The following is a 13,883-nucleotide window of genomic DNA, read 5'->3' as shown; positions in this document are numbered from 1 at the left end:
GAAATTCATTTCATATCCTCTTTAGATTAAAGCCCTTCCACACTCCAATAGAGCAATTTAAAAACTTGAGCTCACAGAAGGAAGCACATGGGCAGCATGTGTGAGTGCAGATTCCTGGGCCTCACCCTTAGACCTATTCAAGGCTCAGCTGCAGGGTCACAAGACCCACCTGATTCTAGTTCAGGTAATTCTGAAAGTACATGTAGACACTCCAGTAAAGGGAAAACTCTCCTTTCCAGGAAGCCACTTAGTTGATTTGTGAATCAGCACTTATATTTCAGCTTGAGACCCTTGTTTGGCATTTTTCATGGAGCTGCTCAGTAACTTAACCTACATTGTTAATGATGATACCACAAGATCTTGCCACTTTCTTCCTTTCTCTTGCTGTTTGCATTCTCTCCACCAGGCTCTCATCTACCCTCCCTTCCCTTCACCCTAAAGCTAAAACAACTCTTCTTATTTCTTATCTTTGAAGACCAAGGTCAGGGCTGACTTTCTCAACCTCTCCTGATTTATTCCCTCCTTTCTGACCTGCACTCTGTTATGTTCCATTCAACAAACCTAATCTAAGCAACATATTTTGATTTTATTGTTCCGTGGGCCTTGGTGAGATACTGGTCTTTCAGCGTGTGCCATTTCTTGCCAGATACAAATCAGTCTTTTCCCATTCGGAATCTCAAGCTATCTGCAGAAGTCCTCTGCAAGGATGAGGGAGGATGTTCTTAAGAGGAGCAAGGCTGAATTTGGAGCCGTGACCAACTTGGAGAGCACTTTGTTGGAAAATGGAGGAATTTCAGGAGAAGACTCCCTGAGTCTGCTTTTGTTGCCGTTAGTCTCTGGCAGCTTTAAAATTGTCCAAGTATTGTGACCATCCAAGCCCTAGGTCTTTTTCTGTAAACGGAGAGACCTGCATTCTGCCCTCTACCCTGAATAGGGGCATCTAGAAATTCCATTTCTGGTCCTGAAGCAACATTGCCCCCCAAATGGTCCCCTCAATCTCCCTGTCTTTTGAGACTTGCCACCCAGTATCTTCACCATACACTTTAGAGACATAGACTCCAATACATTTGCAAAGGCTTTTGCATGCAGAAGACTAACTCAGGCGTTGTTTTTACTCCAGGGGAAATTTTTAGCTCTGTTTACCTTCTGATGTTGGTTTTCTTTGTGTTTTTTCTTCTGGCTGCAGGAAAGCAATCTCCCGGGCAGGCCTGCAGCACCTGGCTCCTGCACATCCCCTCAGCCTTCCTGTGGCAAATGGTCCAGCGAAGGAGCCCAGAGCGACTCTGGACTGGAGTGTAGGTGTTGGCTTTTTCATCTAAACATAATTCAATTGCATGTGTGTCTTTCTCATTCTTAGGATCCCTGTGGCTACAGAGCAAGACTTGATAATTTTCAGTATTGCTCACTGATCAATCTTCAGATACCTAGGCCAGAGCTCCATTCTCAAACTCCCGGCAACATAGTTCCTTTATATGAAATCAGATGTGTTTCAGACTAAAATAAAAACTTCATGAATCATTTGAAGCGTTACTGCCTGGGTTTGCAGCTGTGCGATGAAAAGTACCTCTGTGCACATGCTTTATTGGTTCTTGCCAAGTTGATGATGAATAGAGCGTCCCCTTAGCAACATCCTGGAATCTAAGCTTGATTTCCTCAGATCAAGCTACCTTCTTTTCTTTTTTGGTGCTTTTTTTCCCCCCTGACAAAAGATGACTTCACTTTATGTTTTAGGCACTTCATGCCCTCCTGTCTGATATACTTCTTCCCCTAACACAAAGGTAGATTGGTCTTGTAAAAGTGGTTTGGGTATAGTAGCCAATTTTAACCAAAAACGCATCCACAGAAACTATTACCTTGAGCTGAAGATTGCATTCTGAAATTCTTAAGCTAGTTAGAATACATTTATTGAGGGTGTTCAGTGACTCAAGTTCTTGGTGAAAACATCTATAACTGTGACCTGAAAGGCTTTGTCTCTTCCTGAAGGAATGAGTATAGGGAACAGCGTGAAGGTGGAGGAGGGCTGCCCTGAAATTCTTCCAGTCTGGTCTTGATGGTGATTTTTGTTTAGCATTTTTCAGTTGAGTTGAACAATGGGGATAATTCACGTTCTCCCATATGAAAGCACATGGCAGGATGGGGGAAAGGAGAAGAGTTGTTTTTCATTCATTTAATTTTTTTATTTTTAGCCCATATGTCATGATTTAACGTCCTTTTATATTAAAACAATTCTTTGTCTCTCCCAAGAACACACTTACTGACATTCTTATTTGACATTCTGGGCACGTGCCAACGTAGGCTGCCTGCATTCATGAAGTACTAGGCAGAAGACTGGACTTAATTGAGATACAGCTTCTTCCTTGATACAGCCCTGAGAATGCTCCAGTATCACCTGTGCGGGCTGAATGGGCACTCAGGAAGAATGCTCCTTTCCTGGAATTTCCCTTTATTCTAGGAAAATTACTTAATAAACTCTTAAACCATGAGAGAGTATAGAATTTATTGGTACCAGTGTTTACATAATTAAAAAGAATTAAATGTGTAAACAAGCAGGTGAAGAAGATCAAAGAACAACATTTCCTGGACTAATGATGAGAATGTTATGAATCAGGGACCCAAGTCAGTTAGTTTCACATTCATGGTACCCAGACAGTCTTCTGACCTAAAGTAGCAGGACCCTATGGGGGGCAAGATTCTAATGAGGGAGAGTTTAAATCATTTAGATGGCAAAAGTCATTAAATCCTTTTGCCCCTTGTGTGACATCACTGAAGTCACTGATCTCTTTCGGCCTCAGCATCCTCATCTACAGATGGGGACAGTTGTGGCCCCTCCCCAAGGGGGACTTCCTGGTGTTATTAGGATCAGATGTGGAAGTGAGTGTGCAAGTTCTTTGTAAACTGTGCAGCCTGCAGATTTATTTAATCAGAAAAAAAAATCAATGAATTCATTAATTCATCACCGAGTTGAGCCCCTGCTTTGTGCCAGGGCCTCTGTTGCTTCCTGGGGATTCTGAGGTGAGGAAAATGGGGTTTCTGCCTTCCAGAAGCTTAGGATGCAGTCAGCAGAGAAGAAAGCAACAGCAAAAATACCTAGAATAGAGGAGCCCAGCACCAGGGAGTGCCAGGAAGGATGCTCCATCCCTATTTGATGGTGGAAATAGTTACCAGAAAAGGCTTTTAAAAAGAAGTGTCCTGCTTGAGCCGAAGCTTGGCAAGAAGGTATTATTTTCTGATTCCTGTAGAGATGTATGCACTCTAATATTTCATCAAAATGGTATTTTGGGCTAGTGGTGGGAGGCTGCACTACACAGAGGGGGAAGAGCGAGTAGGAACTAAGTTCTTTCTTCCTCTGTCCCCTTTGATTGTGGGCGCCCTGTCATGGCGCCCTGGTGAAATCATGGCATGGCAGGAAACACTTTGGGGATGTTTAACAACGGAGAGAGCACTGAAATCCTCCTCTTTAGACACTCCATCTGAGGGCATATTTGAAGATCTGACATGTAAGGAGCTGGAAAGATGTTGACTCTGAAAAAAAATTAATGAACTGTGGGCTGTTATTGCTATTAGTGAACAGAAGCCAAACAGTGACCAACACTACAACTCCTTGTTATGATCATGAAGAACATTTTTCTCAGAAGGGAGGAAGAAGCAGGTTGTTAAAAACATTTTAGACACCTTTATTTTTTTTTTATTTTTTTTTGTGCTAAGACTTGCCCTTGCTTCACGGTTTTTGGCTTTTCCTAACAAATATGCTTTTCACCAGTTTCATTTAGGTCACCGTAGTTTGCCGTTCTGTTCAAGTTGCTGAGCCAGGATTTTCTTTGTTCTGCTGAAAGTGGAAGCCCGGGCCACTGGCTTGACCAGTCCTGCCATTCCCTCGTCCCAAGCCCTGCCTGGCTCCCTGTGGAAAAGCGGCATGACTGTCTGTTCCCTCTACCAGCCCACTTTTCTGGACTAAAGTCATTGAAAGGATCAATTTTCACTTATTCACTCTTACTACTCACTGAACTCTGCTTTTGGCTTGGAGCCTTGTATGAGTCTCCCAAATGAGGAGGCAGGTTTAGGGGGACCAGGGTCATCTCAAAGTCCTGTAGGACCATGACCCCCTGACTTAGGTCAACTCCCCTCTCTGCGTGTCACCAGTCAGAAAACAGATACAGAAGTTGTTCATGGAGCATCGGAAGACGCAAGACAAATCAGGGTGAATTAAAGCTGGAATTAAAAGTTTAGTCCCTATGTTTCCTACCTGTTATAGAATCCCAAAGGGGCCCTTGTTTTGACTCTGATATATGTGCCAAAGTCTTTCAAAGAGGCACAGCTCTTTCCTAAAGACTTTTGTGCAAAGGGCTTTCAAGAGCAGCCTGCTTGTGGGGGTGCCTGAGACGCAGGAGGGCACTGGCTTGGTGAGCCCAGACCATAGGCACCTGTGCACTTCGGCCAGGTGTGTACTGTTGCAGGAGTCAGTTTTACGTGTTAGGTGCACAGACTTAATAGTTTCTGTCAAGTATTCATGTTCTCATTTCCCTGCTCAGTGATACATGCTATCTCTCTTATTTTCAGCTGTTCCTCAAGGTCCTAAAACTTCTCTCTTGCTGTGATTTGCTCAAATAGTTATTATGACGTCTAGGATTCCCTGTCTCACATGATCTCATTTTCTCGGTGACCCTTCATCAACATTCACTCCTGCCGCCTGAGCACGAGCCTGCCCCTCCATGCATGTCTGGGATAGAAGCCTGAACGTTGATGTGCGGGGAGTAGTCGCGTCTTCAGAATGGCGCCCCAGCCTCCGGTTGACAACAGTAGACACGTGGAAATTGCTGTTTCCTGTCGAGATTTCCTCTGGCTCTCTGCCAGGTCATGCTCATCTTTTCAGCTGAACTAATTCTGTTTATTTCATTCACTTTTTGCTTTGTTTCCTCACAATATCTCTACATGCGGTGCATTGTCTTACAAATCTTAGAACCAAATTGGTGGTATTTAGTCGCTTTTAAAATTCTAGGTCCTCAGTTTGATTTCAGGCTCCTTGAAGGGAGGGGCAATGTTTTCTGCTTAGATTTTCTTCTTCACAGTGGAGAGGACGGCCTTGTGGGCCTACCCGCTGTCTGGCTACCGATGCTAGGGGACAAATTGATTGTAGCTTTTCCGTTCAGTCAGTGAGAAGGGGATATTTCACCGGGAGTTGACCGGCACTCAGATAATCTCCAGTTCCTGAAAGGCTTGGTAGGCAAGAGTCCATAGCCTGCTTGAAAAACAAATAGGTTTATGCTATTTGAATCTTTTAAAACTTCCTAGTACGGTGCATTGTGTTAAGTCTTAAAGCACAGCAGTGGTCTGATCTCATTCCTCCCAACTTACCCTCTTTCACCTTCACAGTGACAACCTGCGGGGGCTGCTCCCATGGACACCATGCCATGTGTGTCAGCGAAGCCACTTTTGGGGGAAAATAAGCTAAATTGCCAGAAAGGGAGTAATGTTCAAAAAGGCAAAAAAAAAAAAAAAAAAAAAAAAATTCTCATCTCCATGGCTGGAATCCAAGTTTCCGGTTTAGAGTGAGTTAGCCCCTTTAGAAGTATGTCTGTTGCATAGATAATGTGTGTCTTCTCTTAAATGTCACATGCCTTTTCCACAATGGAGACTTAATTTGGATTTAAGAGATTTCTTCCTTGTTTTCAGTGTTATAGCAGGGAGCATAGGAGATGGGCCTTACTCTGTCTCTGCTGTTGTATAATTTGCTTTTGCCCATTAAACTGCCTAAAACAACTTTCAAAGCAATGGTGGAAAAGCCACCCAGATCTTTCTTAAAGGGCATGTTGGTTTTCACATCGATTTTAATTTCAGTTCGTTTTTTTTTTTTTCCTCCCTCTTTTGAAAATTTCCTCCAGTTCTGAGGGCTATGGAAAATAGCTTCAACACAAACAAAGCCAGGTTCTAAATCCAGACCACATTTTCTTTCCTCTAGTTGATGATGCTAAGAAAAGAAGTGCTTTCTCCTAGGCAGGTAGAAACATAACATAGTTATACACCACCTCACCATTTGGTTCGGGGACAAGATTAGGGAAACAGAGTCTTTGTGCGAGATTGGTTTAAACTGGGTTATGAAACTAGGTCATCTTATCTTTAGAAACCTTGAATGAAGAGCCAGGAGGAGCCAGGTGAGTATGTGTGCGTGCGTGTGTTCTCATTTCAGTCTTATTTCAGGTGGCACGTCCTAACAGTCCTGTGCCGTCAGGCTTCAGCCCTTGTACCTTCAGGTTTGGGTGTTGTCCCTGAGAGGGACTCTCACCTCAGTGTTTTTCCCACTCCCAGCCCCATTTCAAACACTGTTAAGTCAGGTTAATCAAGGTGTCAGATGGCTGAGAGGTCATGAGGAACTAACGACCTATAAATTTTTCCTATAAATCAGTGGAGGTCTTGCCCCTGGTCAGCCCTGTTAGTAGTGGGACAGATATAGCTTCATGCTATGATTTCATGCACCTGCACTAGTCCTTTATTTCCCCAAATTGTGAGAATTTTAAATTCAGTCACGCGGGCTCCTGGGGGATATCATAGAATCCTATAATCTCACAGGACACTGAGAAACATCCAAGTCTAAATTTCTGCCTCTAAGTAAGTGCTTATCTGAACTAACACTGCCCAAAAGAAACATATGTGAGCCATAAAGTAATTCTAAATTTTCTAGTAGCCACATTTAAAGAAATTTTTTTAAATTTTTTAAAAATCAAAAATGTTAGTACCATATTTTGTTGAAGCAAATAAATCAAAAATATTACCATCTCAATATGTAATCAGTACAAAAATTATCAGCAAGATAGTTTGCATTCTTTTTTTTCACAGTGAGTAAAGTCTGCTGTGAATTTTACACTGACAGCACATCTCAGTTAGTGTTAACCACATTTCAAGTTTTCAATAGCCATATGCTTATTGGGCAGCACGGATCTAAACCATCTTAGACAACTTCTACCTATTACTATCTTGGAGATTTTTAGGGAGAGATAGTCCAGATTTCTTTTCCTTTCTGAATTTGTAAGGACATTTACATGAGGTATGTATTTATAACTTTCTTATTATTTCAAAATATTTTATAAGCAAATGCTTTCCTTTTGTGTAGATTATTTTCTTCTAGTGTCAGTATACTCTATCTGTATTATTCATAGTCTGTAAACTCCTCCATATCAATACATACATTTTTATCTTTTTACCTATAACCATTACTAGGACTTCCGTAGAACTTGAGACCAAGGAATCATATATATATGTATAAATCTATTTCTGTATCTACCTAGATGAATCTCTACTCTTAGGTAGCTAGATCTGTCTTTATATACAGATAAATCTGTATGTATGTATATCATGAAATTTGTCTCAGCACTCACAAATACAGAAGAAATATTATGTTCATTTAGAAATGGTTGAGAGCTATTTATTTTTTTCTGTCTGGCACGGATGGATTCTCTGAGTTGTATATTGTTTGAGATGGTATTTCAAGGTGGTTGTATAGAGGAGAAGGAAAGAGGCTCCTGGGTGAGGAGAATGGACTAAACAAAAAAACATGGCACAAAAGAAGGAAGATACGGCTATATTTAGAGAAGAAAGAAGAATAAAGAAAGTGTACAAAGATGAATACAAGGAAGGTTAAGGGTAGATTGGGGTCATCAATGGAAGGTCTAGTATGTGAGATTAAATTCGGATTTCATTTTATAAATAACAGGGCATATTTAAGCCTCCTGAGCAAGAGAGAGAGGCATAATCATAGTTATGTTCTAGAGGAATTAATTTTGCAGCAGTGTAAAATATCAGGGAGAATGTCAGAATTACGAGTTCAGAGCAGAAGAAACTAGGACTCAGATTAGACATGCTCTTCAGTACATGATGAGTAGCTGGGGGGTGGGGGGTACAGGTAGATAAAGAAAGGAAATCCAGACAAAAATATGAGGCCTGTATTAGTTGAGGTAGACTAGGCTGCAGTAAATAAAATAGACCTATAATTGCTCTATAGAAGTATATTTCCCCCTCACGTAACAGACCAGGACTCTTCCGGGTAGGTTGAGTGGGAGGTGGGTCGTGTTCCACAGTTCTTCAATGCCCCAGATAGTTGCTCTCACATCTTCACCAGATGGCTTCTGAAATCATCCCAAAGGTTCACTTCTCAAGTATCCAGTATGGGAAAAGAGAATGGAGGAGTGCATGTGGGAGGTTTCAATTGGCCAAGTCTGAAAACAGTACATGTCACTTAATGCTTATGTTCCATTGGTTAGATCTTGGTCACATGGCCACATCTAAGTACACAGGAGGCTGGGTTATATGGTTTAGCTGTATGTCCAGGAAGAAGAAAATAATAATTTTGATGAATGGCTAGCAGTCTTGGCTACAAAGACCAAGGAGAGAAACTTGGATAATGCTAACATCAGTGGGTTAGAAGGGAAGGAAAACTGGAGTGTCCACCTTAAAACTGCCAGTTATTTTACCAGCAAAGTGGGTTTATTTGTGACTAGCAGAAGAATTGCAACTTGGGACATGTAAACTATGGCTAACCATAGGTGAGTCTGGATATCAAAGGAAAGGAATGTTACTTTATAGAGGAAAGGAGGAAGTTGGGAGGGGCTGCTTTGAATGGAAGTCCATTGGAGGAAAGTGAGAGTCCATTCAGGAAAGTGAGAGAGATGATGACTTCTTGTTAGCTGAGTTGTGGTATTTTCATATTGGCTGAGCTTGTTGCTGGGCAAGAAGAAATTCTTTCCTCCCACTGGAGTAGTAATGTAGGCTTCTTCCTGTTGAGAATGCAAGGTAAGTCTCTTCCTTTTGGGGATCTGCAATTAATGCAAGTGGTAGAGTGTGACCATCAGGCCTCCTGATTCCATTTTAAATGAGGTTTCCTTTATTCAGTTTCATAAAAGTAATCACAACAATAATAATACAAACTGTATTGAACGCCTATTAACTTCTTATTGTGTGCAAGGTATTGAAATTTATGCATTTTCACATTTAAATATCACTATGATCTTGTGAATGAAGTACAATTATTATTATAATTTTAATGGTGAGTAAACTGAGGTTAAGGAGAGTTAGAGAGGACCTACGTACAGAAGAGGTACAGAAGAGGTGCAGCACCCAGGAGTGTTTCACAGGTGGGGCTTTCAAGTGTATTTGTGGACAGTGCTAACCTCTCCTAGCAACTATAAGTGACAATACATATAGCATATTGCCAACGGATCTGAACCTTAGCATCCAGAGTATTAACAGGGGGTCATGTAGACATGGCCGATTCCTACATGGTTGACCTTAATCTCAAGCTTCTCTGGAGGTTGAGCTGATATACGGCTCTCCGCCCCACCACAAGTCATTGTTCTCTTAGACCATCTGGCATGTCCCAAGGCCCCAAGGTAAACGGATACTCTTATCAGGCAGGACATTCCAAGCACTTAGAGAGATGACCTTCCTAGAGTTGAGGGCCAAGTCCAGACTTCCCTTTGGGTAAGTTTACTTCTTTATTATGTACTTTATTAAGCATCAGACAAGATAGATGTGCAAGAAAAGGATGAGACACGGGAAAAATGTAGTGTAGCAAAAGGTATGCTTCATCATTGTTTCATATGACTTTTTTTTAAAGGCTTCTCTTCTGTTTGTGATTTTACAAGACTGTCATGTTTCTATTAAGCACCCATGTAGACTTATCACAGTTTATTATTCCAGACTAATGGACAGATAAATATAATTATCCCTTTCTACCTTTTGGAATTGCATATAACAAAAATGTGCATTCATTCATTTATTCATTGATTCTTAATCTTTCCAATTCCTAAAATTTATTTGTCATCTATTTTCCAGACTCTTAGTCAAGTGCTGGACAGTCAATGTTCACATAGAGCTTAGAATCTAGTAAATGAGGAAACATTAATCAAATAATTATGCCAATGAATGGATAGTTGCCAACAGAGGGAAAGGGAATATGGTTTTATGAGAGACACTAACAAAATAACTTGACTTAGACTTTGGGGTCACTGATGGCTTCTTGGAGGAAGTAACACTTGATCTGGTGACCAGAAAGTGAATAGAAATGAACCACACAGAATCAGAATGGAGAGGAATAAACAATTCAGATATAATAAACATCATATACAGTGAATGGCCTTTGATGATGGGCTATTGGGACATTCGAAGCCAGAGATTATGGAGGATCAGGTGGTAAAGTAGAAATGGTAAGTAACTGAGTTTCATACCCCCTTTGAAACTGGAGTCAGTAACATTAGCTGATGGATAGGAATGAGAAAGAGAGATCTAGAATGACTCCAATGTTTTTAGCAAATATTTGCAGCTGTAGGAATGGAAATACCATTTGCTGAAAATTTAGGGAGAAGATTAGAGTAAGAACAGATTTAAGGAGTATATCACAAACTGAGTTTGAGACTAAAATTTTGAGATGCTTATTGGTTTTAAGTGGAGATATTGAGAGGGCAGGTTTTTTTTTTTTATAGATCTGAAGTTCAAAGAAGGGGTTTGTAGTGTATGAATAATTTGGGGGATAACAATTAATTGATGGAATCTAAAACCATGAGAACTAAATGCAATAACCTTGGGACTGGGTGTATGGAGAAGAGTAAAGATCTGAGAACGAGCTGTGGAACACTCTTAATATTTAGAGTTTGGGAATTTGGGAAAGGTCCAAGGATGAAGACTGATGGAGTGGCCATTGAGGTACAACAGAAACACGAAAGGAGTATATAGGGTTTCCAGGAAGCAAGTGTCCCTAAAGGAAGGGAATGATCATCTGTGTCAAAAGCTCTTGATTAAGATAAAGACTGAGAATCAGCCACTGGATTTAGCCATGTGAAGTCACTGATGATCTTGACAAAAGTAGTTACAGTGGAATGAGAAGAAAGAAAGCCTGATGGAATTGGGTTCAAGAAGTAATGAGTAGAAAGGAAGTAGAGGCAGCAAATAAAACTCCTTTTTGAACTTTGCCAGTAAAGGAAAAGAACAAGTAGAAATAACGAAAAGCAATGTGTGGGTCCAGAAAACAAACTACGGATATATTATAATTTTTTCAGCTCTTACTTGTATATAGAGTTGTGATCATAATATACAGGTAGTTTTGAATTTTATTTTTATTTGACTTTACATCATATAGTTTTCCATGTGGCCAATCTTCATAATTGTACTTCTTGATGACTTTATAATATTCCGTATCATGTATTATTCTACTAAACATTCTTCTCCACTGGGCATTTGTGATATTTCCAATTTTTGATTATTGCAAGGTAGAAATAAACTTCTTAATGTAAATAGTTTTTCCTTGCCGTTAGGATTATTTCCTTAGGGTACATTCCTAAAGTGAGATTATTAGATAAGTGTATGAAATTTTGATTTATTCTGTTGCTTCTTTAAAGGCTTATGTGTTGACGACTTCCCCCTTATCCCCAGGATCTATCTTGTTGACCTTGAGCCTTCTCACTATGTATCCATAGTTTCATGTCTATTTGCTTAAAATCTCTCTGGACTGCCTTATGCCTCATCTCCCTTCTTCTCTTACCTTTTTTCTCTGGTGACTGTACAAGGGTAGAAAAGTATCAAGTCTGATAGATCAGTCATAGACACGTTCTAGAATCTATTATTTGATAAGTTGATGGGGTAGGATAGGGTCCACTGGATTACGGGGCCTCAGGCTCTATGCACATGAGTCACTTCAGAACGTTGAAAACTCATGATGTCCAGGTTTCACTTCATGTTAGTTAAAATAGACTCTCTGGGGGTGGTACCCAGGTAGTCTTAAAAACTCACCAGGTGATTTTAATGAGCAGTTAAACTTGAGAACCAGCAGGTCAGAACCACTGTGGCAGGAAGCCTCTAGTCTTTTTTTTTCCCTCTTCCCTTACAAAGGACAGTCTTTCTAATCACATCTCCACTGCAGAGTGAGGTGAGCTAATCCTAGCAGCCCTGCTGTGCCTGACTCTGAGTCAAGGTTTATCAGCAAGGCTCTGAGCGCTTGCTGGGTATGTATTCAGGGGGCAAATAGCCCCTAGCCCAGAGGAAGCCTACCTGCCAGCCCAGTGAGTTAGTGGGGTGCTTGCAAATCTGAGTCCCTGGGTCTTGACTGTTCCTGCCTGCTGTTGTTGACCTACCAGAAATTAATTTCTGGCCAGCCTAGTTTTTGGTGTTTGTTATCAATGACTTTTGACCATATGACCCGCTGTAACATATTATTCATCACTTTCTAAAACTTTTGGCAGGATTTTAGCATTTTTGGTTTCCCTAACATTTCATGCTATAATTACGTGTTTAGTTTGCATGTATATATGAATATATACATATATATATGTGTGTGTGTGTATATGTATATATATATGTATGTATTCATGTATATATGTATGTATAAGATAAATGTATATATACTGTCCTCATCCATTCCTATCTGAAAATTTTTAGGGTCTAAACCTATAGCTGTTCTTTTCTTCCTTCTGTTGTTTTTCTACAAGATTGACTATGAGGGGAATCCCATTTTCCCATTGACTTCCATAAAAAACGATGAACATGACTTTCTACAGGAAAAAATGACTAATAGAGAAGAAAAAGTTTTGGTGAAAAGATCATTAGTCACCCTTTGACATGGAGGGTGATGATTCTCATTAACATTGCTTTCTTTTTTAGAATGGTTTTGAGGCACTCTGAGATATGCAGGGCACCCCTGCCCCCCCCCCCCCCCCGAGAGTTTCCTTGTCCATTGTTCGTGATCCCTCAATATCTGTATAACTTGTGAATTTTTCCTGCCCCTCACTTTCCTTGAGTGTTCTGAGAGTTGGTGTCACCTTTCCTGGATTGTGAAGCACCTATAACCATTGGTTATTCTTACCTGAAAATCATTTGAGCCTAAAGGATCTGAAAGGAAAAGTATTGTATTGGAATCTGAAGAAATACTTTTAAGAAATAGATGACACTTTGTTATTTTTTTTTCTCCTTGGTGTACATTTCTGCTACTTCGCGTTCAGCTTTGGGATTCAGAGGGCTGTCATGTGGACATTTCTGGAGTCGGTTACTATAAAGATGACTCACATATAAGATAGAGTTCTAAATTGCTTGGTTTTTCTATAAAGCTCCTTATTAAAGTCATTTAACAAAACACCATAGCCTGGGTGGCTTAAACAATAGGAATTTATTTCTCACAGTTCTGGAGGCTGGGAAGTCCAAGATCGAGGCACTGGTAGATTTAGTGCCTGATAAGAACCCACTTCCTGGCTTGTAGACGGCTGCCTTCTTGCTGTGTTCCACATGACCTTTCCCCAGTGTATGCGTGAAGAGAGAGAAAGATCCCTCTCATGTCTCTTCTTATAAGGGCACTCTAATCCCAATCATGAGGGCTCTGTCCCTGTGACCCAATTACCTCCCAAAGGCCTCATCTTCAAATACCATCACACCGTGGAGTAGGGCTTCAACATATGAATTTGAGGGGAATCACAATTCAGTCTGTAGCATCTCCCACGGAAGCCGATTACATGCCCCGCTGATGAAACAGATAAAAATGAGCAATTTTCCTGTAAGATCAGTAGACGTCATCTCTTTATGGTTAACCCAATACAGTGCTTTCCTTACGAGCTAAGGGTCTTTTTCAAGCCAATGAACAAAATACACAATTAATACATAAATCCATTATGTTTCCAAGGTAGTGTGCCAGAAGAAAGAATATGGAATCCTATTCATCATCCTGTTTAAGCAATATTCCACTCCTCCCCTGACCCCAACGAAACATTGTGCGTTCCTGAACATCAGATTGTTGCGCTGGTGTCGCCTGGCACAGCATGTCTGTTTGCCATCAGAAGTACGTGGCTATTTTTGGAAGCAGGGAAATCATTCAGTTAGAGAAATCTAGAATTCTATGGGCGAAGGCCCTACTGAAG

At 40.7% G+C, this 13,883-nt stretch overlaps 1 protein-coding gene across 1 annotated transcript in view; it reads left to right on the top strand.

Annotated features, from left to right (window-relative positions):
- Window positions 1–13,883, top strand: part of DGKI (diacylglycerol kinase iota) — a 444,732-nt gene that overhangs the window by 151,483 nt on the left and 279,366 nt on the right. The window contains exon 2 of the mRNA XM_030308513.1: window positions 1,187–1,295. Coding sequence (XP_030164373.1) covers window positions 1,187–1,295 — 109 coding nt within the window. The remainder of the gene's footprint in view (window positions 1–1,186; window positions 1,296–13,883) is intronic.

Source organism: Lynx canadensis, chromosome A2 (assembly GCF_007474595.2).
Source record: "Lynx canadensis isolate LIC74 chromosome A2, mLynCan4.pri.v2, whole genome shotgun sequence".
NCBI lineage: Eukaryota > Metazoa > Chordata > Mammalia > Carnivora > Felidae > Lynx > Lynx canadensis.
This window is presented reverse-complemented; position numbering and strand designations above follow the sequence as displayed.